Raw genomic sequence first — 27411 nt, 5'->3', positions numbered from 1 at the left:
TTTATCAGAACCAAGGAAAATTATAACTGTCTAGTCTTCAACTACATCAAAGACCCCAGAAAGATATAATATTACCTAAGTAAACAGGAAATGCTTTGTAAGCAACTTCCAAAATTCTGGGAATGACAGAGACAGCTGGCTGCCTGGACAGTCATCCAAAGTTCCTCTGTAACATTGGGGCATCCATCTTCAGCCTGTAGGTCTAGAGTCTCTCAGTTGCTTCTCCCTGTGTCCTGTAGAATATTTGGCAGTCTCCTCTGGGAAGCAGGAACCTGAAGGACCATCTCACCTTGTTTCGGCAAAATTTAGTGGTCATTTTTCCCATGGGTCTTGCATGTCCAGTCTATATAACATATCATCAAATGGTCCAGGCAAGAGCAGTTCTTTGCCCAGCAGGCCATTTTGTGCCAAGAAACTAAACTCCCCATGGAATGTCTTCAGTGCCCATCTTCCTCTTTGAAGTAAATTGGTGCTGCCAGGAGCAGATGAGTCTGACTGTCCAGAAAGTCTGTTTTTAAAACATTTTAAATGTCATATTCTGGAAGTTTTTGAATATTACCTACCTAATTGAAATACACATCTATATACCTAAAAACTTAACTAATATGACTATAAGTTTGATTATCATAGATGACTATTCATCTGTATTTCTTAATTATATATTGCAATTTCAAATAAGCTGTACAAACATAATACCTTAAACAAGAATAGAAATATACATACAGTATAACAAAATTAACTTTAAATTTGTGATAAACTAAAATCCATAGCAATGTAAGACATTCCAAATAAGTTGTTGCTCTTTAGAAGTAGATTCAATAATCTACCCTTCCATCCTATCATAGCTATATCCTACATTTCTATATCATATCCCCTTTCTTCTTTTAGAAGAAAATTGACTATATCCAATAACAATTTGTAACCAACAATCTAAATAAAGACAAACATCCATAATCTATTTTGGGGGGAATGTGGGTGTAGTGTTCTAGGCTACTTCCTGCTGATTGGAGGCACTGTTAATCTTACGGTGACCCTGAGAAAGTTTAGGATTATGGTCAAGTCCTGACTAGAGTAGTCTATGAGGCTGCACTGTCTGAGCCAGTTGCCTTGAAGCTGTTCTAGATGTTGGAACATCTGGAGACCTCTCAGGGGGTCTTCCTTGATCAAATCATATTAGCCTGGAAGCAACCCAGAGGTTCTCATCTTCTGTGGAAACAAAAGCAGAATCTGCTTTCCAAAGCAATGTATCCTTAGACACAAATTTTGAAGTCAAGATACCTTAAAAATATACATATTGGTTTAACTGAGTAGCCTTTACAATCAAATGTCTCTCTGCAGTTAAAAATCCCAAAGACAATATAATCCAGACTCTCTGTGTGACTTTCATCTTTATGTGGCTTATATTACTTTTACTGTCTCTTTAAAGACTTTATTTTTTTAGAACAATCTATTTTTTATATAACTGTCTATCCTCCTTTTCCTCTCTCTTCCAAGCCTACATATATTTTTACACACACTGTAAACCATTTAGAGGTTTATTCCATCTGGATCTGCCTTGTTGTGAATCTATTGCTTTAAATTGTAGCGTGGCTAGGATTGAAGCAGTAGCCTTGACTGCTGACTCCGCCCAGCTCAGCTTCCCAACATGGCAGAGGTACCTTTACTGCCAGCTCTGGGATCCATGCTCACCACTGAGTCTGGGAAGCAGTGGGTCTATGCCTCCATCCAGCAGCATGTAGCCCAGAAACTTGTTTTTCTATACTAGCGAAAGCTAAACCCGCCATGCAGTGTGCTGCACAGATTGGAGACACCTCTGTGTACTGAGGCAGTAATCCACCATGCTGTGCTCAAGCTCAAATGCCACAGCATTTCTGTACAGTGGCATCTTTGTACCACGCCCCCATGAGACCTATGAACTAGGAAGCTGCTCTTAGCTCCATTTTAGTAAGTACTCTCAGGTTTTAGGTGGAAACTCTTGCCAACACATTGGGTAGCCAAATGTAATTAGAAGTTTTCCTATGTCTAACACATATTCATAGTGTACAGACAGACATCCAACAGCAACTGGGCTGCACTTTCACCAGTAGCCTCTCCTAGGCCGTCTTCATGGTACCAAACCTCAACTTCTCCATGACCTCTTCAGTCCTAGAGCTTCGACTGCTACTGAGGCTGCACCCTGTCCAATGGCCTATCCCAGCCTCCCATGGTGTCAAGCCTAAGCTGCTTTTCATGACCCCTTCATGCCTTCAAAACTGGGTAACTCTTATATTGCTAAGTTGAGCTACCAGCATGAGGTATAATAACCTTGGCAGCCTTGACCCTCTCTGGAACATAGTTTCTGTGTATCAGCCCTGAGGAAACATTTTCCAGAAGATTTCACCTCAATAATACTGGTCTCTTCTTAATCGAAGCTCATTCTTCAGCCCCTGTTGCCCAGACACCAGACTCTTCATACAAATTTCCTGCTAAAGTCTTTGCTTCCCTCTGAAACTTCACAAGCACAGTCTCCATTGTCTGCACTGCTCTCAACATTCTTATCTTCCAAGCCCCCAGAGCTCACCAAACTTTGAGTACTCAAATACCCAAAGTTCCAAAATTCTCCTACAATCATCCCAAAAGCACATGGTGATGTCTGCCACAGCAATACTCTATTATCCTAGTACCAATGTCTTTCCTAGTCAGGATTTCTTTTGCTGTGATGAAACACCATGACCAGCAACTTGGGAGGAAAGGCTTACATTTCTATATCACTGTTCATCACTGAAGGAAGTCAGGACAGGAACTCAAAGAGGGCAAGAACATAGAGGCAGGAGCTGATGCAGAGGCCACAGAGGAATGCTACTTACTGGCAAGCTTGCCTACAGCCCAGCCTGATCTTATGGAGTCATTTTCTTAATTGAGGTTCCCTCTTCTCAGATGACTTTATCGTGTGTCTACCCAGCACACCTGTGCTCTAAGATCTGTCCCTTTGCCCTATTGGGCAGAGGCAGCCACTGTGCTTTGGTTTGTGTGAAGTGAGGCAATGCCTATACAAGGGGACAGTAGACTCACCTACAGGTCTGACTGGAGAGGTGTTTTGGAAGTGACCCCAGTGAGATCTGTCAATGGAGCCAATGTGGCTCATGAGGGTAAGAGAGGATGTGACTGGGGCTGAGTCTTTGAATTGGAGGGGCTTAGGAGTAGGAGTCCAGAGTGCCCTCTTGCCATTGGAGTCTGGAAATGATGGGATGAAGCCAGCTGCTGCAGAGGTCCCACTGCCGAAGGCAGTGGAGGAAGCCAGTGTTCTCAAATGTAAATTTTACACTTACCAGGTAGAGTGGTGCCAGGAGATCTGCAGATGTCAGTAAGAAAAACTGTTTATTACTCACAGTTCTGAAGAGGAAGGATCACACACCACCCGGGAGGGCCATATGAGGAAGTGCCAGAAAGCAGGGAGGGGACAGTGTGTCCAGGAGCCTTTATTGTAGTTTCTTCAGGAGAAACTACATGAGGCGTAGTAGAAAGATTCAGGGTCAGCTAGTGTGGAGGCAGGGGGCTGTCCCCAGTTGTCTGCTACTCAGTTCTGGGGTGATCATAGCAGGTGGGTAGTTGCTAGGTAATAGCCTGATCTAGGCGTAGAATGTGGTTAAGGTATAGCCTCTAGATTGGTTAGTTTGTGTTTAAAACATGGAGCCAAACCTCTTATTATTACTAGGAATGAGTTAGACCTTGGCAGAGCTGGGCAGGGTGCTCCAAGAGGAGCAAAGTCCCACACATCCAGACATTGGAAAGTTAAAAGGCACAGCTAACATACAGCCCACCCTTCTACAGATACAGGACAAGGCCATCAGTACAGGGTGGCATCAGCAGTGTGACTAGGTAGGGATTTGGCAAAGACTTTCATGAGTGTGGGACTCTTCAGTGATGGGAAGGGCTGTGACACAGGAATGATTCTATCCCCCACTCCCCAGTGAATCTGACAGCCAAAGCCAAGTGAGCTGCCTGGGGATGCTTACATCTCACTTCATCTTTGGGTGAGGCAGGACCAGCTGACATTTTTCCTATGGGCTGGAGGTGAAGGAAATGCTTCCGAAGGCAAAGGAGGGGAGAGCAGAGAGAACAAAGGTGTGCTTGCTTGGATGTGGGCACTCCAGGGTGTTGCACTTAAGCACTTTGTCATGAAACAGTACAGAAGAGACTATACCTGTGAGTGCACACTGCCAACGGTGAATGCAGGTGTCCACCGCCGCCATGCACTCTGCCTTGGTGCCAAGTAGAAACCCTTGTTTAGTTGTCTGCTCAGCCATTCATTAGTCCCCAGGAAAGGGCAGCACGGCTCAATGCCAGTCCACAAGAGTTGTACTGACATATCCTTTTCTCAACTGAACGCTTCTAGCCTCACAGGGTACAAATGAATGAGGAGAAATAAAATCAAGATGTAGACAGAACACCAGAGGACAGAAGAATGAGAGGAATTCTGCCAGGTGTAGCAAGAAGCTAAGTGTGTGTGTGTGTGCGTGGGGGAGGGGGGTAAGGGAAAGCTGAAACAGACCTAAAGAAAGGGCTGCTGCTTTCAAAAGTCTCAAGGGTAGGAAAGGCTGGCCCCAGCCTATTGGCAGTGTAGCTTGCTAACAATTCCTTGGTGAGAGCCCCCATGCGTGACACAATCTTGCCCTGTATTCTCGTCATTGTATCAAGGTTTGTGTTTTATGAGAATGTCTCCGGAGACTATCAGTGTGGAAGACCAGGAAGGTAGTAGGAGGGGCCGGGAGTATGAGTTTTCCTGGTTGGGACTTACTGCTGAGGAATGACAGAAAAGAGAAGGCTGGAGGTTTTCTGGAGGAGCCACAGGAATCAGGGATGGTGCATGTCATCATCTCACGGTGAAAATTAAAGGAGCAGAGGTTAGGGCAGGTTTGGTAATGCACACACACACACACACACACACACACACACACACACACACACATGCTGTGCACCCTCCTGGGATGGTGACCATCTGTGTGCCACTCAGTAAGCACCTGTGGAGGATATGTGCATGCCCACTGTTCTTCATGTTTCCAAAGTGTAAGGGCTGTCATCATAAACAAGGCAGTCACAACCCTGCCCTCATGAACCAGCTAGGCAAGGAAGGAAAAAAAATCACACTTAAAATTTATATTCCAAAGCACTGTGCAGTATGCAGATTTCAGTGTGCCTTAATATTTCAAAGGCACACTCTTCCTAAGATCAGCTGTAAGCTTCCTCCTAGGCAAGGCAGTGTTCCACAGAGTGATCCAGTATTGCATGGAAATAAAGAGTCACAAAGCTTCCCCTGGAACCTGGGGAGATGATGCAGTGTGTAAAGCTTTTGCCACGCACGTGTAAGGACCCAGAGTTTGGATCCCTCCCACCCATGTAAATGCTGGGTAGGTTCAGTGGCCCACCTATAATCCCAGCATGGGATAGTGGGGCGGTGTTGGGGACAGAGAGGAGCCCCAAAGCAAGCAGGTTTGATAGACGACATGAGTCAGCAAGCTCTGGCTTCAAGCAGGAAAATATATAAGATGGAAAGCAATCATAAAAAAAAACCCTCAAAGTCAGCCTCAGGCTTCCGTGTACATGGGTACCTGCTCATATCACCACACACATATACACATACGTATACCACAGACACACATAAAGAAGTGTTCCAGGGCTATAGCTGAGTCCTGAGGTCAGATAAGCAGTCCTGTGCCAAGTGAAAGATCAAGCTTCTTGTATATGACATGTGGACCTGGTTCCCTTTAGAGCAGGGCATAAAGGATGTGCCAGAGATGCCCCAAGTTGGCTGAGTTCATGAAACAGGATGTGAAGCTGTGTAGTGAGAAGCAGATATTGTCCCTGAGGGGTAGGTGACCACCAACAGCCAGCTCACTTCCTCTGCTGACACAGGCGTCAGTCATCTTGGTCATCTCAGACATCCATCATCAGAGGTGTTTCCAAAAGTGCTGGCAGGAACAGACAAGAGCTTGGGTCTGGATCTAACCACTTTACCCACACTGTGGGGATATAATATCCACATATGTGACACATTCTGGAAACTTCCATCCTGGCTGTGTTTCTGGTTGCCTGGACTAGGATACCTGCCTTGCTGACCTGACAGCACCATCAGCAGCCACAGGTGTCTTGCTCTCAAAGAAATTTCTCCTCCTGGCCTGTACCTACACCCCTGCAGGGGAACAGTAGAGGTGGCTTTCTGGTACTCTGCCAAGACTCTTCATCAGGTACCTGTTGGGAAAGATCCTCAGCTTGGGTTCACCCAACATGAGTGCTCTGTGTGAAGACACGCTCCAGATGTGTGAAGATGGTGAATTATTTAACTACATTTTGTTCGGCTGGAATTTCATCCTGATGAGGGCTTCACGATCACTAGAAGCATCAGGGAAGGCAGTAAGAGGGAGGATGCCAGGTGGGAAATGAAGGGAAGGGGAGCGTTGGAGAATAAGTATCGGCGCCAGTCCTCCAGGGGACAAATGAGCCGTGTGACCGTGGGAAGGAGGGGGAAGCAACTACACACTTAGCAGCTGGGGAAGAAACGAGCACCAGGGTGGTGGAGAGAGAGATTTAGGGGAAAGTACCTGTGTCAAAGAGATTTTAATGTTTAAAATTTTCAGGAGATGTATTAGAAAACATAAATGGCCTCAAGCTAGTTATGTTCAGTTGAAAAATACTAACCATTTAATCATATATAGTAAATGGTCTTAATTTATAAATATTACTAAAAAACTATTTGAGACGGGCAATAGTGGCGCATGCCTTTAATCCTAGCACTTGGGAAGCAGAGGCAGGTGGATCTTTGTGAGTTCAAGTCCAGCCTGAACTACAGAGTGAGATCCAGGAAAGGCACAAAGCTGCACAGAGAAACCCTGTCTCAAAAACTAACAAATAAATAAATAAATAAATAAATAAATAAATGAATGAATGAATGAATGAATGAATGAATAAATAAATAAATAAATATTAAAAACCCTATTTGAAGCAGAATCATTGAATTTTATCATTTCTTCAGCTTAGTTTTAGAAGGTTTTGGGGGTTATTTGTTTGTTTGTTGTTTGTGAAGTAGAGTCTTGCTATATTGCCCAAGCTGGCCTTCAACCCCTGAGCTCAAGTAGTCCTCCTAAAAAGCTGCCGAGACAGCAGGTGTGCATCACTGCACCAGCTGAAAGTTGTTCTTGGGGGCGAGACTAAGCACGTTACATCCCTATGTGCCCTTGATCTGCCCAAGGGCCCTTAAAGTAGAATTGTGATAGCCTCCTATGCAGATAGGGAAACTGAGGCACACAGATACTCCATGGCTTGCCAGATGTGCTTTGGCTGCTAGGTGCAGGAGTGCCACCAGCTGCTCAGCTTGTCCCACATGCTGTGATGCTCTTAGGCCTAGAAAGTACCTGGGTTACCAAGGGTAGCATGTACTTGGCACAGAACTTGCTTCTCATCCTGGAAGATTCATGTTACCTCTAACAATGTCAAAAACACTTCTTTTAGTCACCAGGGTATTACTACCTATCCTAATAGGGGCACAATGAAAATGCTTTAAATGGATTAATTCATTGTGATGCTTGTTGCTAAAATGAGTTTAAAAGATGTGTGTGCGGGCATGTGTGTTTCAGTAATTACCAGTCTGCTTTTCTCTCCTAGCATGAGGAGCACAACATGATCCTCCATAAAAACCAATTTCATTTCAAAATGCCACATTATACAAAGAGATTCTATCCCAGATAAAACAAGGTTATGGGTTCCCTGTACACAAGGAACTCAGCTCTATCAACAGTTACTCACACAGGAAAGGGAAAGAGATGAGTCACAGAAATTACAGTCTCTGAGAACCTGAGTCAGTATGCAGCAATCCTTTCACAGGCTGCAGTGACCATTACACAGCTGATCTGGGGACTTGAAATAAATATAAAGAAAAGGCTTCACCAGGTATAGTGGCACACGCCTTTAATCCCAGCACTCAGGAGGCAGAAGCAGGTGGATCTCTGTGAGTTCAAAGCCAGCCTTGCCTATATAGAGAGTTCCAGAACAGCCAGGACTACATAGAGAAGCTCTGTCTCAAATGCACACACACACACACACACACACACACACACACACACACACACACACGAAACAAAAATACAAATAAACAAAAAACAGAGAGAGAGAGAGAGAGAGCACACTTTAAAATCCTCCTATCTCTACATTATCTAGACTGGGTAATGAAGCATCATGTAATGCCAACAGAAGGCAAATGTATACTGGTGGAGAAGGGTTCATTTTCCTCAGTGGTGCAGCCTCTGTTACGCTGCCCTGACTCAAGTCAATAACTGGCCCCCAACCTATGCTCCCAGGAGCAACTCTAATTAAACTCAATGGAACATGCTTGTGCATTTACACACACACACACACACACACACACACACACACACAGAGAGAGAGAGACAGAGACAGAGACAGAGAGAGACAGACAGAGACAGAGAGAGAGAGACAGAGAGAGAGAAAAGCAGGAAAGAGAAGGGTATGGGGAGGAAATATGATCAAAGCACATATATGCATGTTTATGTAATTGTGAAAGAAATAATTAAAAACACGGCCCTAGAAATGCAAATGGTAGTGCATACTCCAATCATGAAAGTTGAAGTGAGCTGCAAGTGTCTCCGCCGGTGTTTGGGGTTTGCTGCTGACACAGGATGTTAAGGAGCCCTCAGGTAAAAGGCTGCCTCATTTAAGCTTCTGAGTTCAGACCAGGGACCAGCACATGTGCTTACCGGCAGAGGTGGAGAGAGGCCTGAGAAAATAGGGAAGTATGGCCCTCTGACATGGTGCAAGCGCCGTACCAGGGTAGTGAGCCTCTGCTGTCCCCAGGGCCAGGGCATGCTTCACAAACCCATCTCACTGCCCTACCCCAGCAGCCTAGGCTGCCAAAGGCCAGCCCAAGGGCCACTGCAGCCTGGAAAACTGACAGAGGGCAGCCAGGGTGAGCACGTGTGTTAGATTCTGAGCTGTCAGTGCCTGGCTCAGGTCAGGTGGATGGCTTCTGGCAACGGCGTCAAATGACTGCTGCTCTGGCAGCTGCTCAGAGTCCACCTAGATGGATAGAATGAGTCTCAACGGATCCATGCAACCAGTCCCAAAAGAGTGGCCGTTTGGCCTCACTCGGGCTTTGGAACTGGCTAATTTGAATCAGGATAAGTTTCTGTGGGAGCCAGGAGAGGTGTGTGTACAGCGATGATGAAGCATCTGCCAGATGCCAGCAGGAGGCTTGCACATGACAAGTAGATATTGTAGCCGTGGTATCGGTCTGCCACCCTGATGGGCATAGGATTAGAGCCCAGGCTGAGGTCAGAAGGTGGCCCCTGGAGCAGGTTGATTGGACCACCTGCAGAGAGCTGCAAACACGGGTGCCAATAAAATTCCAATTAGATGCAGAAACAGCAAAAGCCCATCACCCCTCCTGCCTCTTCCTCGCCTCGCTTTCTTTTCCCCCACTCTTTCTTTCTGGTGATTAAATCTAGAACCAGTACATGCTAAGTGAACACTCTACCACTGAACGGGATTCCCAGCTCCTTTGTAGTTTCTAGTTTGAGACAAGATCTTGCTAAATTATCCAGGCTGGCAGGGAACTCACTATTATAATCCAAGCTGGCCTCGAGCTTGCAGTTGCCCTGTCTCAGCCTGGCAGGTGCTGAGATTTCAGGCCTGTACCACTTGGCCTGTTTGAACAGCACATTTTCTTTATCACTTGCTAAAGATGTCAAATCAGCTCCCCATACAGCACTGCACGTTTAACGTCCTGTGTGCCATGTGGTTTCTGTGGCCTGATGATCACTTCCACACATAGGTTTTCCAAAGGAGGAGGAGGTAGAAAGTGGCAAATATTAACTCAGGTATGTGGGTGGATGAACACCAGCTGCATACAAGGTTACAGATTGTAGGTGTCTGTATGGAAGCTGAATTCTGAGTCTTTATCTGCTAAAAACATGAAGAGAGGAACATTTAGGGTTATGTCAAGCCCTATGTATTCAGAATTGGTATACTGTAAAAAGGCTTCATGTGCCCTACCTGAATCTGCAGCACCCTGAGAATGCTTGTGTACTACATGGCCTGAGCCTGTAGCACCCTGAGAATGCTGTGTACTGTGTGCCCTGAGCCTGCAGCACTGTGAGGATGCTGGGTGCAGCATGACATAATTCTACCTTTCAGAGGTGGCATTTAGCCCCAAATTTTAACAGATAATGCGGGGGATCTGGCCTACTGAGGCTTCTGTGTCATTCTACTAACCGTGTACCACAGATTCATGGAAATCCTGATGTATTTCTACCACCATTTTTTCAGGGAATTATGGGGCCTTGGTTTGTGAAGAACATTGGACACCTTTGAATAACTGCCAGTTGTTTTAATTCCATTTAGGTCTTTAGCTTGGCTACTGTTCCTTTGTTTTCTTTTGAACCTCACTAGAGTTTTTTAACTGTCCAGTATTTGATCAAACCCAGAGAATCAACAACTAGAGTCCCCTCTTCAGTCAGAAGTAGCCCAAGCTCTGCCTATACTCACTTTCATGTACACATATGGAAAGGTCACTCCACAAAGTTCCACTGGGCCTGCTTCCCTCTCTGGGCTAGACTTTGTGTCCTTCCAGTGAGTCTGCTTAATAGAGGTCCCAGACTGGGCTGAACTATAGTTCAGTGGTGCAGTAGGTATTAGCATGCTTTCCTTCACAACAAAATAACTTCTTGGGGCCCAAAGTGTAGCTCTTCGCCATAATGACTCCAACTGATCCATGCGTGTTTATTCTGTGAATGATGTCCCAGTTGAATCACAGACAGGAAGGCGTGTTTGTGTACACAGGTATCGCCCTAAAACCAAATACTTCACAAAACAAATAAGAAATGACTTAAGGGTACAACTAATTTAATAAAGCATTAACAGTTAGTTTTATTTCCTTTCTGTATTTTATTTATAAGTAAATGTCCTAGTACAGTGAATTAAGCAGAACACACAGGCTTTTTATTCAGAGAATTTCCCAACTGGCCTCTTACCAGAATTCATATTTAATGAAGCCTCAAAAAAGCAGTCCACACAACTATTAGAATCATAGGGGCTTCCTTACAAAGCTACCCATGCACGGCCATTATCACTCCTGGGTGTACATACCAGAAGGACTAAGTCAGTGAACACAGAGACATGCACATCCATGATTACAGTAGCACTGTTCACAATAGCCAAGATATGGAATCAGCCCAGGTGCCCATCAAGGGGTGAATAGATAAAGAATATGTGGTGTATATACACAATGGAGTTTTATTTAGCTATAAAAAAGAATGAAGTTATGATATTTGCAAGAAAGTGAATGAAACTGGAGTCATCATGTTAAGTGAAATAAGGCAGACTCAGAAAGACAAACAGTACATATTTTCTCTCATCTATACAATCTAGATTTAGAAATAGGTATCTAAGACATGAAAACAGAAAGAAACTACTTGGGAAAAGGACAGTGGGAGATGATATGAGAGGGTGATGGGAGGTATAATCAAATATATGATATACATTAATGAAAATGTTATAATGAAATTGATTCTTTTGTATAATAAATGTATGTTAGTGAACAAAATAGACTGCCCAGATTGGAAGCTTGGAGATACTAGATTCTCCCATTGGACAAGAAAATTATTACTTTTAAACTTTAAGGACAAATGATCAGCCTTATAGTACCATGTACCAATTTTTAAAAATTTTAATCAGTTGTATATATTTATTACTAAAAATTATAATAACAAAATTTCCTTTATTGCAAATTTCTGAAGACTAAAAAACCTGTGATCTACTCTAATTATTACCTTCACATCAAACTACTCCAAATTCTATTTACATCCTTTCCAACTACCGTATTTCATCTCAGATTTGAGACTTGGAAAGCACACAGACTACTTGAGAGTCATTGGTGCTTCTTTGGATCAAATAAAGACGTTACACTACAAGGAAGTCATTTGCAAGTCGTCAATCTGCACACATCCCACATAGATAACTGGTGACCAGTTAGGAAATGCCCCCAGCACCAGAAAAAAAGAAAGGAAGAAAGGAAGGAAGGAAGGAAGGAAGGAAGGAAGGAAGGAAGGAAGGAAGGAAGGAAGGAAGGAAGAAAGAAAGAAAGAAAGAAGGAAGGAAAAAAACAGAACAGAGAACTCAATCACAGTTCAATTATTCAAATTAATTGCTGTGCAGTTGAAGTTCAAACAGCAGCTTTTGCCCTGCTGCAAGGCGTTTTCAGCAGGAAGGGGCAGAGTAAGCCTTAGGCTTCGGTCCACTCTGTCCTGTTTATCCCTATTCCAGTCGTGAGTGCAGGTGCATTTGAACAGCACACTTCTGTCTACATCCTGATCTCCATTAAGAGCAGTGCTTCTTAGTCTACTTCCAATCTGGAAATTCTTTTCAGCTTTACCATAGGGTCTCTCTGCAATGCCTGTAATGTCCAGACTCCTCTTCACCTGAGAGAAATCCCTTTATTCTCTCCCAAGATTCTCTCGCTTCTACCCTGGACCTGTGCTGACATTCAAGTGGAGGAGAAGGATGCTTTTTCCGTGTACCAAGTTTTAACTGCTGATTTCACTGGACAGTTCCACAGCTAATGACTGCAGTGTAAAAGCAGGCCTAGGCTTAGCTCAGATGCACTCCAGGAGAGAGAGGAGAATGGGAACATGCGTTAGAACCCTGTTACTACTGTCAAATCCTAAGTTACCATGCTCTGCCATATATGAGCTGAGGCGGGCACAGGAAGAGATTGCCTAAGCTAAACGCTCCCGTTCAGCTTAAAGAAACAGAAGGGAGTGGTAATGCAGGCCTGTAATCCCAGCTCTCAGGAGGCTGAGGCGGAAGGGTTGACCTGAGTTCTAGTCAAGCCTGGGCTGCCTTGATTGGACAGCCTTAGAAAAGAAGAGGGAGGGAGGAAGAGAAAGGGGAAGGACAGAGAAACAGAGAACAAGCCTATCAGGGAGAACATTTTCTCTCTTGATACAGTAGCATCATTTATGAAGAGCTCCATATAAAGTTTTTATATAAAGCTTTAGGACCACACTTTGCTGTTTGGTGCAGAATCTTTCTAAAACATAGTTATCCTGCTTTTTAAAAAAAAAAAATTATAGAGTTGGAGAGATAACTCAGTGGTTAAGAGCACTTACTGCTCTTGCAGAGTATACATGTTCAGTTCCAGTTTCTTTATTAGGTGGCTCACAATAGCCTATAGCTCCAGTTGCAGGGTATCTGATACCCCCTGGCCTCCACAGGCACCTGCATGCATGATATATATAAACTCACACAGGCAAATGCATATACATAAATAAATCATTTAAAAATTGAATTGATTTCTCTCTCTCTCTCTCTCTCTCTCTCTCTCTCTCTCTCTCTCTCTGTGTGTGTGTGTGTGTGTGTGTGTGTGTGTGTGTGTGTGTGTGTGTGTGTTGAACATGTGGAAGTTAGAAGACAATTTGCAGGAGTTGGTTCTCTCCTTCCACCATGCAGGTCACAAGGCTAGGACTCAGGTCCTCAGTCTTGGTAGCTAGCATCTTTACCTGATGAGCTATCTCACTAGCCCTAATTCTGCTTTTTAAGAATAACAAAAACAGCTGGGCAGTGGTGGTGCACACCTTTAATCCAAGCACTTGGGAGGCAGAGTCAGGGGGATCTTTGTGAGTTTGAGGCCAGCCTGGTATACAGAGTAAGTTCCAGGACAGGCTCCAAAGCTACACAGAGAAACCCTGTCTCCAGGGGGAAAAATGAAGAAGATAAAGAATACCAAAACATGTATCATATAGAAAGAATTCTAAAGGCCAAGTTCCAAATCTACTTGTGCTAGTATTGATGCCTAACAGGATGTCAATACTAGAGTGGAAAGGATGGGTTGAGGTCATTGGCCATATGGACACATGCCAAACAGAGATCCCTGTCTGGTACTGAAATTAGTTTTGTCACTTTGCCACTCTTGGGCATCACCAGGGTCCTGTGTTAGGACAGTGGGATACATCAGGCATCTGTTGTATGTGAGGCTCCTGTGCCCACCAGAGGAGTTGGAATGCCTCTGCATGCCTATCACTGACTGCCGCCATTCCCAGGGTATGACTGCTAGCCCTCTCTGTTCCCCACAGCCTGACCCAACATTGACCAGGAGCTTCCTCTCCTAGACTTCACTCCTCAGAGTCAGCTCTGAGTGCTCGTCCACCAAGAGTTTATTTCCAATAAACTGATCGTGCAACTTCCATGCCTCCCAAATCAGAGATCCTTTTACTTATTTCTGCTTCGTGGCTTTTCAAGCATGAGGTACACTGGGCAGATGTGGATTTTATCTGCCTCATGTGGTTTTGTCATTTTGGGTTGAAATATTCTATGTCTCTGAACTTTAGAGATATGTCTCTCACAGGTCCCAAGCTGTGGCCAGGTTTGGATTTTTAAGACAGGGTCTTACTCTGTAATGCAGGCTGGCCTGAGGTTCACTAGGTAGCCCCAGTGGCCTTCAACTCAAAGCAGTTCTCCCGTCTCAGCCTTCTGAGTACTGGGATTATAGGAGTAAGCCTCCATGCTCATCTCTGTCTGAGTTTTTAAGCTTTAGAGCGTTATTATATCATACATGTGTCCTGAGAAATTCCATAAACTTCCCACCATATTATCCAAACTGACAAGCTCCTGGGCCTTCCCATGAGCCACAGCTCAATTCTTTATGACTTTGCTATACATTTGAATACATCTTAAAACCTAAGTGTTTGGTGCATGCACCCTGAGGCTTGTGCCTTTCTGTATACCCCTAGAAAATCCTCATAAGGACAGTACTTTCCAACATCAGCTGTCTGGATGACTTGGCGTACTGCTTTGCTGTGTCTAAGGTTAAGGAAATAAGCTCTCAACTCATCCAATCTGTCATCTGATAGCTGAGTGTTCTGAGCAATGCTCATGGATATTCTCAGCCTGAACTTTCCCAGCTGTCAAATGAGTAAACAGTGGAGCATTATCAGAAGCTTGGCCTGTGTTACTGGTAGAACAATGCCTGCAGTCACCAGTCTGGTGATGGAAGGTGATTTGCAGGATTGCCTGCTGTTGGAGGCAATTGTGTGGCTGGTGTGAGCCCACCTGTATCTCCTGAGAGAGTGCAGTCCTGATTTCCCTTTACCCTGATCCTGTGGCTGCTGGTCCTTATATCCCCCACCATCTCCCTGTCCTTGCCAGTTCCTTCCTCCTTCCTCTCCCCTCTTCTCCCCTTTCACCTCATCCCTTCCCATTTCACACCCAGCCTGATGCTTTACCCGCTTTCAACTCCTCAAATCTAGCATACAATTTCATACCCCCATATCTCCCTCTGGGTCCTGTCCCCACACACATCACACAGCATGCTGAGCTGACCCAGAACTCGCTTATTTTCTGAAACAGGGCCAGAGGGGCTCTGCCTCTCCTTTGAGTCCCAGACATTGCCTTCCTCAGTTGCCCTGTCCCATCCTATGTCAGACATGCAGGGTCTGATCCATGTCACCCGCTGAGTGTGTATCTTTACCTTATGTGTCACACTGACAGAGGTTTCCCTCCATAAAACTTGAAATCAAGAGTAGATCCATTAAAGACGGACCTATAGTGATAATGCTCAGTTTTCATCAGAAAAAAAAGAAAATCATTTAGTGCCTAGCAAGAGTCTGAGCTCATGAGAGGCCTACACCCATGTCTTCAAACATGAAGGATCACCATGCAGTCCAAACCTATCCTACAAGCCTTGCAATCTGGAAAAGACCGTAAGGTAGAATTATTTTAGTTATGCAGACCCTGTTGTCTGAGGACCCAACCTTTAGGGATGATGAAGAGGAGCTAAAGATTGAATGCTATTAGGGATAATACAGTGTCCCAGAGGCCTGACAATTTGGAAGCCACTGAACCATGCCTACTAAATGCAGTTTGGTCTCTGCCAATGGCTCTGAAGCCTGGGACAAGAGGAAGAACCTTTTCCTGAGGGTCAGGTGTACCCTGGGCCCAGCACTGTTCTCCTGGGAAATTCTGAGAACAAAGATAGCTGCTTCGTAAACAAAATTTTGATTTGAACAAAATGATGCTACTCAAACACCACAGATTTATGGCTTTGATTCCCTGCCGTGGGGTTAATGTCCATGAGCACTTGGTATAAATAATGTTACTTTGACCCCTCCCCCCATTGTTGTATATTTTAAGGTTTTACAGATAATCTACAAAGTGACCTGCACTGTCAGATTAATAAAGGCAAGAAGAGGTCCTAACACAAATCACAGGGTACTGGAATCAAATACAGATGTGGCTACACTGATACTTATGTTGGATTTTAAGGTTTTAAGTCCATACATTGAGGGGGGAAAATGAATGTTAATGATCTACAATCTCAGTAAATTAAGAAAAGACACTACATCCAAATACACCAGCAAGATGGAATTTAAACCATGGGCATTAGCATTTGTTCTATTACTTCTATATAAAGAAAAGATCTGATTTTAAAATGCCACATTTTACTGATGGCATTTTTGGGTATTTCTACTTATTCAAGTTCTGTTAGCCAAATTAATTTTTAATAAATACAGACCAGTAAACATTAATTTTGATTATCTTTTAAAATGCCTATAATTTGAAATATACTTTATCATAGCTTTTCATTTGGGGATAGAGGAACCTACATTCAGATCATAACAATATCCACTGTTTCCATCTGCTAGATCCATTTCAAGATGCCTGTGAGCTGGCAAGGCAGGGGTCAGTTCATCATGGTTAACCTCTTACCAGAGTCCATCCTGACTTTCCCTATATCACACAACTGAAGTGAAACAGAATGGAAGCCATTCAGCCGTTCCCTTTATGTCTTTGAAGGATATTCCCCGAGTCTCTCCGATGGCTAATGGCTACCCAGCAGTTTGAGGCAGCGAAGAAGCTGATCCTGTACATCACACAGAAGAACTGTGTGAGCCCTGAGAGTGACATCAAGGGAGTGATGCCAGGTAAGTACGCTATGGCTGGCCAGGGTGCCTGAGGGCTGGTCTTGTCGGACAGAACTGTCCTAGCTAGTATTTGGTCTGTGCACCTGTGCCCACATGGTTTGCAAAGGTTTGGAAAGGCAGCAGTGGCTGCTACAGTCTGAACGTGAAATAAACTGAATAAATAAAATAAAAATAAACTCAGATTCTCTCGACTTTAGGTGCTAGTTTCTTTGCACACTCATCATGTTCCTTAGAGCCCATACAAAACCAAAAGCAGGGTGCAAGTTGGATACATACCCATCTTTATCAGGCATATTCAGCTGTGTGATACCCAGCACCTCCTTTCCTGACTGCCTACTGTGTTTAAAGCCTTGGTTTGAGGTATGGATGGTGTAAGTGACCTCTCTTCTTGAATATGATCTTCGAAGGGCTGCCATTATCTATTTATGGCCATGACCTATTTGTTGGTCAAGGGAAGAAATGGAAACATGAACTATTTTTGTAGAGTGGTTCAGATCCATAGAATTCCTGTGAATCAGGGCATCAGCCAAGCTAAGTGGGGCTTTCAAGCTGGGAGTCTGTAAATGTCACCAGGAAGTTCTTCACAGCCAGGTTCCTGGCTCCTCCCTGACATGCCAAGATGCTGACCTAGAAGATGTGAAAGAAACCCTAGGAATGTGCATGTGTAGTACGCTCTAGAAAAGACTAATGCAAGGGACCTATAGAGTCCCTTTGGAAAATGGCAGCTTTGACCCACCATGTTAACATGAAAACCTGTATGCTTCATAAAATCCCCAAGGAAAGAAATGCAGAGAGAGAGAGAAAGATTATGAATATGACTAGACTTTCTCAGTGACTAGAATCATGTGATGACCATTCATTCAGAATACAGACACTTATTAAGCATCTGATGGCACCCAACACTGTGGTAGAACAAAGAAGGAAGCAGGCTAGGCTTGACTCTTAGGGAGCTCAGAGATGGGGTACATACGCAGGGGAGGGTGTCTTAGATGTACATTCAGTAGGAGGGATAAAGCAATAAAACAGAGGATAGAGGGTAATAGCAAGTGGCTGTAGTCAAAATGACTAGGTAAGTCTGGCTTTGAGACACATGTGAGCAGGAACTTGTGCCAGGCAAGAGAACAAACCTTGCAGGTCCCCATTTGCAATTGGGGGGGGGGGAGTGTGTGAGCAACCTGGATCTTAAGAGCTTTGAGCATTCTTATTGGACTCCCATTCAGAAGATCTAGGGGCTCAACAAGGGTAGCATACCTATCTTTACCTGTGCCCAGGACACAAAGGCTGAGCCACAACCACTTGCTGTGTGACATGTGGTCTACCAAGTCCTTCAGCTCAGCCAGGAACAGTCAGGCCAACCAAAAGCTCTGAATTCCCAGGACTGAAGGATGCAAGCCATGGCTGGTCTACTTGAAGAACACTGAATTGGCTCTTCGGAGGGGCATCTGAGGCCCCCTTCCTCAGGAGCAGTGACAGTAAACAAGACAATACATGATGCCTATGTTCCAATCCTCTTCTCTAAATGATGTGCAAAAAGCAACTCATTCTTAATGTTCCATCCTATATGTGGTATGCATATGAACCTATTTCTTCTCAGCAGCACATTTACAAGGGATACATACTGTAGTGCTTGCTCCTTGTTTGCAGATGAGGAGACCGTGACACTGGGAGGCTGAGGTGCTTTGCCAGAGGTCAGTTGGCTACTAAGTAGAATGGGAGTTGAACCCAAGAAGTCCAGCCAAAGTGACTTTCTTGTGATGTTGAGAATAGGGCAACCATGGAGACTTATGGGAAAGGATGCTACTGAAGAACTCTTCGGGCCAGGCCAGCTTGGTTTGGACCATGCATAGCTTCCTGCAAGCTTCTGTCCTCAGGTCTTATTGCACGTTTGTCTCTGGCCTTCTAATTAAATCATCACACTCCACGTCTTTCAGGTTAAAATGTTATCTGGGAAAAGCTTGTTTTCTCAATCCTAATTATACTGACTCATGTCCCTATTTTTGGAAAGTGATATTAGCCCTCCTCCAACCCATTTCTTTGCTTACAAGTTTGGTTGGGGTATATTTCTCTTCTGTATCTCAGGCAGCAGGCCAAGTAAGAAGTGATTAGTCCCCCATGGTGATTAACAAAGAGGAGAAAGGTTTCACCCTTCACCGGGATGTGTCATTGTTTTGTGGTCACTGTGGGATGCTAACTCACCCTGGCTCTCTGTCCCCTCCCCCACTCCAGATGCATTCAGACACCAGTATACAAAACTGCCCTGCACGTGGGGGAAGAAGAGTCTGTTTTCTCTGGGACTCCAACTTTCTTAGTTCAGAGTAGTTTCTCCCATGTAATCATCTTCACCGTGCCTCATGTAGGCCCCCATCAAGCCTGGGGCTCTTACCCAACTAGTTTTCATGTGTACTCACAGGTCTGCCTGCTACTCTGTCCTCCATTCCTCCATCAGTAGCCCAGGAACAATACAGTCATATCACCTGCTCTAGTGGCCCCTCCGTTCCTCAGGGGTGAGCGGCACAGCTTACATGTAGATTTAGAGACCCTACCTAATTTCTACCTCCCCCAGGCCGATGGTCTATATCTGGCTCCCATGTTCTTCCTTTCATAGGCGCCAGCTCATGAAAGTCCCACCCTCTTAGATGCATTCTTCCATCCTCAAGGCTAGCTCCTCAAGTCCAGGTCAACCATTATACTCTACACAGCCTCCACCCATCTCAGCTATAAACAGGAGTTTGTCAACATTACTTCTACCCCATGGAGCCTTTGCTGAAGTGCCCAGGCTGTACCCCAACACCAAAGGAGACCCGTGGATAGCAGCGTTCCATGAATACTCATGACATACAGGAATCCAGGGCTTCAGAGCCAGGAAGAGGCAGGGCTGTTCCTTAGGGTGCCTCTGGGCAGAAAACTGCCTTCAGCTGGAATGTAATAATGCCCCATTAATGCATGCTAGTCTTGGGCTTATGCTAAAAGAAAACTTGATCTCCCAGAACTTCCCATTTCTATTCTTTTAAAGCTGTCTTCTGTTTTTATTTGAGCATAAGTGGTGGTCTTTGTGGACATATACAGCTAAATTGGACATTTGGGTGTGTTCCCAAATGTCACTTTATCAGTGTCATGATATGCCCAAGTATGACAGCTCTCCTCCCCAGGGCTGACTCAAGATTTTGACCATTTACAGCAGAAGTAAAGACTGCTGTTCCTGTGTTGCCTGTAGCCCACAAAAAAAGAAAGGAAGGCCAACTAACCTGGTGTCAGCTCTTCCAAGAGGGTTCAAAGAAACAGAGATGAGCTCCTTCCCAGGTGGGGGACTCTCGCTGCTCCCAGACCTTGTGCACTGACCACAGGGGTCAAGGAAATGTGGAGCAGGGATAGACACACCTAGCATGCCAACATTAAGTCTGCCCGTGTCTCAGTTTGAAATTCTCTGACAGCACTGAACCACGCAGGCTGAGGCACTCTGCTCCAAACTTCAGAGAAGCAACCCAACCAATGCTGTCCTCTTATCGGCTGCCCGGCACCTGTTTGTTTTCATCTCCTAATGCAAGAAGTTTGGGCTAGAGAGACAAGAAGCTCCTTGTTTCCAGTGACTGCACAGGGCCTCAGCAGTTAGCTAATGCTTCCTACAATTTAGAATACCCAGAAGAAAACACTTGAAGCTGCCCCCATTTAGTGGTGTTGATGATGGGCCAGTGGTATGAGTACCAGAGACCCTGACAAAATATCAATAGTGCTGGAAAAGTTAATTTAATTCCCTTTAGAATAATGCAATTACCACTGAGACTACAGTCAATTCTTAGACTGGGTTCTAGGGTTTAATGTTATTTAAACAAAACAAAACCCTCAGGTCATAATACAATTGCTATAGCTTCTTTGACATACTAGTTCATCTGCAATAATACATTAGCAGCTGTGTATGGACCACTTTTGAAAAAGAAACACCTTTAAACTCAAACATGCTAACAGATGTTTTAATTTCCTTCTTGGATGTTTGCTGAGAAAGGGTGCCTATAAGAGCTGACTTCTGATATGTCTATAACAGTGAAAGTACCCAGACCACTGGATCTGAGTATATCTGCCAGTCGTATTTACAAGCTCTTTAACAAATACAGTCCTGCACTATGCACCAAAGTGTCTGTTACCAGAGGACCACACACACAACTACGGTCCCTAGACTTTTCACAGAGCAGAATATTTTCTAAGCAATATAGAGTGTCGTAGAGTGAGGTGCATTTCCTCATGCTTCTGGTGGTGGTCTTATGTGCATTTGTTGCACTGCCAGCTCTCTAGAAGGATGGCGCACACAGTGACAGACAGCGAAAAACAACGAGAAGACTGGTGGCTTGTGTCTCCACGAAACTATACTTTTTACTGTCGTTTTAGAATGGCTTCCGTATTTTTTAAAGTGTTTCTTACGATGCAGTATACTATATGAGTCTGGCAACAGCCTCACGCATCTCCTGTTTTTCATGTCTCTGCCCAGAAGCCAACTAGTATCATCTAGGGTTCTGTGAGCCCTCTGTGATATTTAAACAATGACAGAATCGCCTGATGACATAATTCTCAGACTGTATCCCCTGACCCGCTCAATAAGTGATTCATGAGTGTATTGTTCTTTAACCATAGAGAAAGGGCATCAATAAGTCAAATTAGCCTGTTTTTGCTGAGATGAAATAGGTCAAGAGACTTCTGGAGCTGAGAGGGTCTGTGGAGAGGCAGCCAGAATACCAGCCATGTTAGCCTATGCTAAGTTCTCACCCTAAATATGAAAAGGAAGAATATTCTGGAAACTTGGCACATTCTCCTTCAGTCACAGGAAAAATTTATTCTGTCTTTTCTATGTCCTGGGTGACACTGAGTCTAAAATTTATTTAGAAGTAAGTATGATTGCATATGCTCATAATCCCAAGAATTTATGAATCTTGAGGCCAGAGGAGCACTTGACCTATGAGTTTGGGATCAGTCTGAGAAACCTAATAGTACCCCATCTTTAACATTAAACAAAACTAGTTCGATAAAAAATGTCTAAATGTCCTACCCCCACCCATGCACATGCCTCTTTTACCCCACCATATAAACCTCGCTGGCCTGGAAGTCTCTGTTAGAGTAAGTAGGCTGGCCTCAAACTCACGGGATATTGGGTATGCCACCATATAGCTCACTGGACTACTAGCTCTCTATTTAAAATAAGTTTTTTTTTTCTTCAAACTGTTATGAATGAGGTTTGTGAAAAATGAAATAGGAGGATGGATATGACTGACCTAGAGAGGTGCATCTTTCAGGGAAGCAGGAAGCAACAGCTGTCATTGTTCTACATCTAGGGACTATTTCACAACCTCCAGGATACCAAAACTCACAGGAGCTCAGCTTCCTTGTATGTAATGGTATAGTGTCTGTATAGAGCCCACACACAACCTCCTGTTCACACTAGATAATCTCTGAGCTACTCATGATGGCCAGTGCTGGGAAAATAGTTGTTATACTGAATTGTTTAGAGAATAGTAACAAGAAGTGTACATGTTCAGTCCTAATACAATTTTTCAGAAGGTTATTTAAAGCCAAGGCTTCAGAACCCAGACACACAGAGAGGGTAGTATATGCTTCCAAGTCCCTAGTCCCACAGACATTTTTAAGATTTAAATGTCTTATTTTGGAACTAGTTCACATATACAGGGAAGTTGAGACAGTGCAGAGCTTGTGTATACTCCTGACTCAGTTTCTGCCATTGCTAAGGTCTGATATTACCATGGCACATTTGTCAAAACCAGGAAACTGGATACAAGCATACACTGTTGCTAGCCAAGTGCCAGCCTCTACTCAGAGCTGGCTTTCTTATCACTGGCCCCTCATGTAGCTAGAGTTTTTCTGGTCCTGCCTGGCCGGAGGTCAGGACAAATCTCTCTCACCTCGGCGGCTCAGACACAACCAAGTAAACACACAGAAACTTATATTACTTATAAAATTATGGCCATGGCAGGCTTCTTGCTAACTGTTCTTATATCTTAAATCAACCCATTTCTATTAATCTATAAGTTGCCATGTGGCGGTGGCTAGCAGGGTCTCTCCACTTCCGCCTTCCACTTCCCAGAATTCTCTTCTCTGCTTGTCCCGCCTATACTTCCTGCCTGGCTACTGGTCAATCAGCAATTTATTTATACAGAGCCATAGCCACAGCACCCTCATGCTCCAGGGTCCTGTCCAGGGTGCAGTTTGCCATCACCTGGCCACTGCCTTCTCTGGTCTTGACAGTTCCTCAGTCTTTCCTTGTTTTCATGACCTTAGCAGTCTTAATGGCACGGGTTCCGTGTGGACCTGGGAAGCATCCTTTCTGTTTTAGCTTCTAAGTAGGGGATGACTCCACAGGGACAAGCCAGCTAGGAAGCAGAAAGGCCCAGAAGGCTGAGTGTGAGCATTGGTTTCAAGTAGTAACCACATAGCTCCCTCCACATGAGGCATTTCCCATGTCCTGATCTTTCCCATTAGATTGCCAGGCTAGCCCCAAGACTTTAGCAAATTCCCAGCTATGCTGGAGGGACACTAGAGCACTGTTAGATGGTCGGCTAGGATGAGCCTCATCAGAGCCTTAGTCCCATAGCTTCAGAGTCTGCCACATGGCTAAGCCTAACACATTGTCCATCTTGTTCCGCTTCCAAACACTTTGTTTTTTGAGTTCTGGGAATGGAACCTAGGACTTCATGCCTCCTAGGCACAGATTGTAGCACTGATCTGTACCCCATTCCCCAAAGCATTTCAACTGTTAACTGAAGCATGCACAAATGTGTGTGTGTGCGTGTGTGCGTGTGTGTCTGTGTGTCTGCGTGTATACACACAAATAGACATATCTTTTTATTTGTCTTTCAGAGGTTAGCATCCTCTAAAGACAGTGGTGTGTAGCTTCAGTCCTAAGACATTCTATCTCCCCAGATGAAGGTGCAGATGAGTTTGTGGGTTTGCAGGCCTCTGAGCTGTTAGTGGCACAGGTGGCTGCAATTTCCAGCAGAAAGAAATCACCTGCTGTATGTGCAGGACCTAATTTAGGCCTTAGTAGAGCCTAGTCCCATCATGGAGTGATATGTTCAGACAAAATGAATGGAGTGTGTCTGTCTGTGTGTGCCTGGCCTGAGCTTGGGTGGAAATGAACACTGACAGTGTGCTTTGCACCCTTTTAGTTGTGGTGGGAAATCCGTCTGCCATGTGAGTCGCATGAGCACATTTCTAGCCATAAGCCTAGACCCTCTCCCCTGGCTTAAAGGCAAAGACTTTCTCCTTTTCAAATGGATAGGGAAACCAAAGCTGTGTTGTAGCTATGTCTGGAACCTTCTATCCTGCTCAAGCTCCTGGGTCTGTCTCTTGCAGAGCTAGAGAAAGAACTTTCACGGAGGCCCAAGAAGGTGTGCATCGTGAAGGTGGTGGGGACGCGGAACCTGTGGAAAAATATCGTGGTTCTATGTGTCAACTCGTAAGTCATGGGAAACACATACAGTCAGATCCAGAGGGGCCCTCCTCCCACCCCTAGATGAACTCTGAATCCCAGCCTGCCCCATGCCCACCTGTCTCAACCTGTCTATGAAAGAGGCCCCAGAAGTGCGCTCGGGTTGCCCAGCTGTAGGTATGAAGGAAGATAGGATACCTACCATGTCACCAAGAAGCCTAGCAGCCAGCACTGAACATTGCCCTCAGCCCAGCCACCTGCCCTATGCCAGTGTCCTGTATGGTGCTAGAGCTTCTAGGGCTTTGAGAATAAAGAGGCCAGGATGCCTCGTGAGGCCCTGCACACACCTGTGGCCTCAGAACAAGACTCTCCCTCTGCATTTTATGAGAGTGACTCGGATAGTCTCCTTCATCCAATTCTAGGGAATTTCCAAGGTTGGGGTTCCTGGCACTGTCTAGGGACCAGGGTTGATCCCATGGAGCCAGACCCTTCACCCAGGCTCCAAAGAACTGCTCTCCTAGCCACCAGCCCACCTGCTCAGAGGTCCATGCTCTGCAGAGGGCAGCTGCGATCAGTGGCATGTTGCCTAAATGCAGAGCAGGAGCTCAGGCTCCCTCAAGAGGCCTCTCCATATAGCTTCCCCTCTGCCTGCTGAGTCTGGGGCTCATGAAGTTTTATGGCCGCCCCAGTTCCAGGGCGAGGTGTGTACCTGGAAGTTCCTTCCGGTCTGACCTAACAGCTCCATAATCCCGTCCTCCCTAGCTGTACGAAGTGGACCTTTGGTTAGAGTAGAGGTCATCTGGGTGATCAGTAGGCATTAGAGGTCATCTGGGAGGAGGGATTTAGACTTTCGTGTGTATGTAGGAAAGACCTCAAAGCTGTCTTCAAGAAGAGAGGCGAGGGTCGCAACCTCCCATTCTTTATAGCTCTCCTGCAACAACAGCTCCGTGAAACATGAAATACTGAGGGACTCAGTTCCCTTTTGAGGTACAAAAGGTGTCACTACCCATCAACAGAGCAAAGATCTAATCACAGTGTTAATCCAGCCGAGCCACACAGAGGTCAGACCCAGAGCCCTCAGGCCTTCCCTTCCTACCCCCTCTAGCACCAACCAAGATGTGTCCTGTATGTGTCTGCTGGTCTGCCAAGTGGATATGACCACGTTCTTGTGTTGACATGAGAGTAAATGAGCACACAGAAGGCACTTCGTCCTACATCTGGGCAAACAAAGGACCTCACAGACATTTCTTTGATGTCTCTTTGAATTTAACTCCCTCGTGGGTCCACATGTGGTGGCAGCATGGTTTCCTGTCACACGTAAAATGCTTCCATCTCTTAGGCATCCCCAGGAGACTGGGCAGCCCCTTATCTCAGTGCATACTGCCCAGCCCCTCACTGTGTGTGTGTGTGTGTGTGTGTGTGTGTGTGTGTGTGTGTGTGTGTGTGTGTCTCCTGCAGGCTGACAGGGTACGGGATCCACCACTGCTTTGCAAGAAGCATGATGGGCCATGAGGTGAAGGTGCCGCTGCTGGAGAACTTCTACGCTGACTACTACACCATGGCCAGCATTGCACTGGCCTCCTGCCTGGCCATGTGTGTGGTAGTCAGGTTCCTCGGGCGCAGGGGAGGGCTGCTCCTCTTTATGATCCTCACCGCCCTGGCTTCACTTCTGCAGCTAGGACTTCTCAACTGTGAGTAGGCTGGAAAGGGGAGCCAGGGAAGGATGGTGGGGAGGGGGAGCTGGCATACTACCAGAGAACCTGGGAGGCATGGCCGCTTTCGGGTTCTGTGACAAAATACCTGAGCTAATCAACTTAAAGAGGGGAGGGTTTGTTTGGCTTATAGATTTGGGGTTTTCAAGTAGCCCACAGTTTATTGGTCCATTTGGGCCTATACTAAGACAACACATCACAACAGGAGCCTATGGCAGGGGAATCTCACTTCGTGACATGCAGAAACAACAGAAGAGAGGGATCTATGGTCCAAATGTCCTCTTTAAGGACACCCCTCCAAGTGTATGATTTCTTCCCATGAGGCTCCACTTCATAAAGGTCTGCCTCCCAGTACTGCCCTGGGTAGAGACCAAGTCCTTACCACATGGTCTTTGGGGGACTTTAATGATTCAAACTGTAGTGGAAGGGTAGGGTGAGACTTGAGAAAAGTTCTCTGTGACCTGAGTGATAATTCCGAAATTGACAGCCACAAGAACTTGCTTCAACAAGGATGGAGTTTAAGTAGAACATCTTGGCCTCTTCCTCTGAGGACTTCCGGGTATCCCCTCCTCCTCTGACCCCCAGGCTTGCCACCCCAAATCAGAGTCCTCTGGCTGCACTGTAACTCCCCAGCAGGCAAAGCTTCTGTGTCTCAGTAAACAGGACTTCACTGTGGTCAGACTGTTCGTGAGCTTTTCACATAAGGACAAAGACATGTTTCCTTCTATGACAGTAGGAGAAAAAATCTGGACATTTTTGCTTGAGATACAGCTTTTCTATCGATGTTCCCAAGTATATCATTTATCAAAGTATTCTGTAAAAGTTACAAATCATCTTAACATAAATCAAGAGAGTCTGTTTAATCCTCCAGCAAGCTCTGTATATTCCTCATAAACAACCACCCACCTGTGTGTAAGAAAATCTCCCTGTCTCCTCCCCCAATGCCCAGAACACAGTGCAGACCACTGGCATCTTCTCATGCTCAGACCCTTCCTCTGGGGCAAGTTCAGGACACTGCTAGGAAATGTGTCCCATTGAACACTCATCTTTGGAGGAAAGCTAACCCCAGCTGCAGAGTGAGACTTACCTACTGTCCTTCACACTACTACCACAATAGCCTTACTGTTGTCCAGGTTAGAGAAGAGCCAGTTTCTAATGCAGGCAGTTTTTCTAACTTAGGCACATTCTTATGGGTTCTGCACCTTGATGGCAATAACCAATATGAACAAGTGGTGGCCCTTCTCCCTGCCTCCCTGGGTGGACACTACCTAGCTGCCCTTCAAGAAAGTGTCTGTCCAACTTACCC

At 45.2% G+C, this 27411-nt stretch overlaps 1 protein-coding gene across 5 annotated transcripts in view; it reads left to right on the top strand.

Moving 5' to 3' along the window:
* Positions 1 to 27411, top strand: part of Slc22a23 (solute carrier family 22 member 23) — a 168649-nt gene that overhangs the window by 128529 nt on the left and 12709 nt on the right. For all 5 annotated transcript variants that reach the window (XM_036189235.1, XM_036189234.1, XM_036189236.1 and 2 more), the window contains 3 exons: positions 16837 to 16964; positions 24318 to 24420; positions 25852 to 26084. In XM_036189235.1, the coding sequence (XP_036045128.1) occupies positions 16837 to 16964; positions 24318 to 24420; positions 25852 to 26084 (464 nt within the window). The remainder of the gene's footprint in view (positions 1 to 16836; positions 16965 to 24317; positions 24421 to 25851; positions 26085 to 27411) is intronic.

The sequence above is a fragment of the Onychomys torridus genome, chromosome 5 (genome assembly GCF_903995425.1).
Source record: "Onychomys torridus chromosome 5, mOncTor1.1, whole genome shotgun sequence".
Taxonomy (NCBI): Eukaryota; Metazoa; Chordata; class Mammalia; order Rodentia; family Cricetidae; genus Onychomys; species Onychomys torridus.
This window is presented reverse-complemented; position numbering and strand designations above follow the sequence as displayed.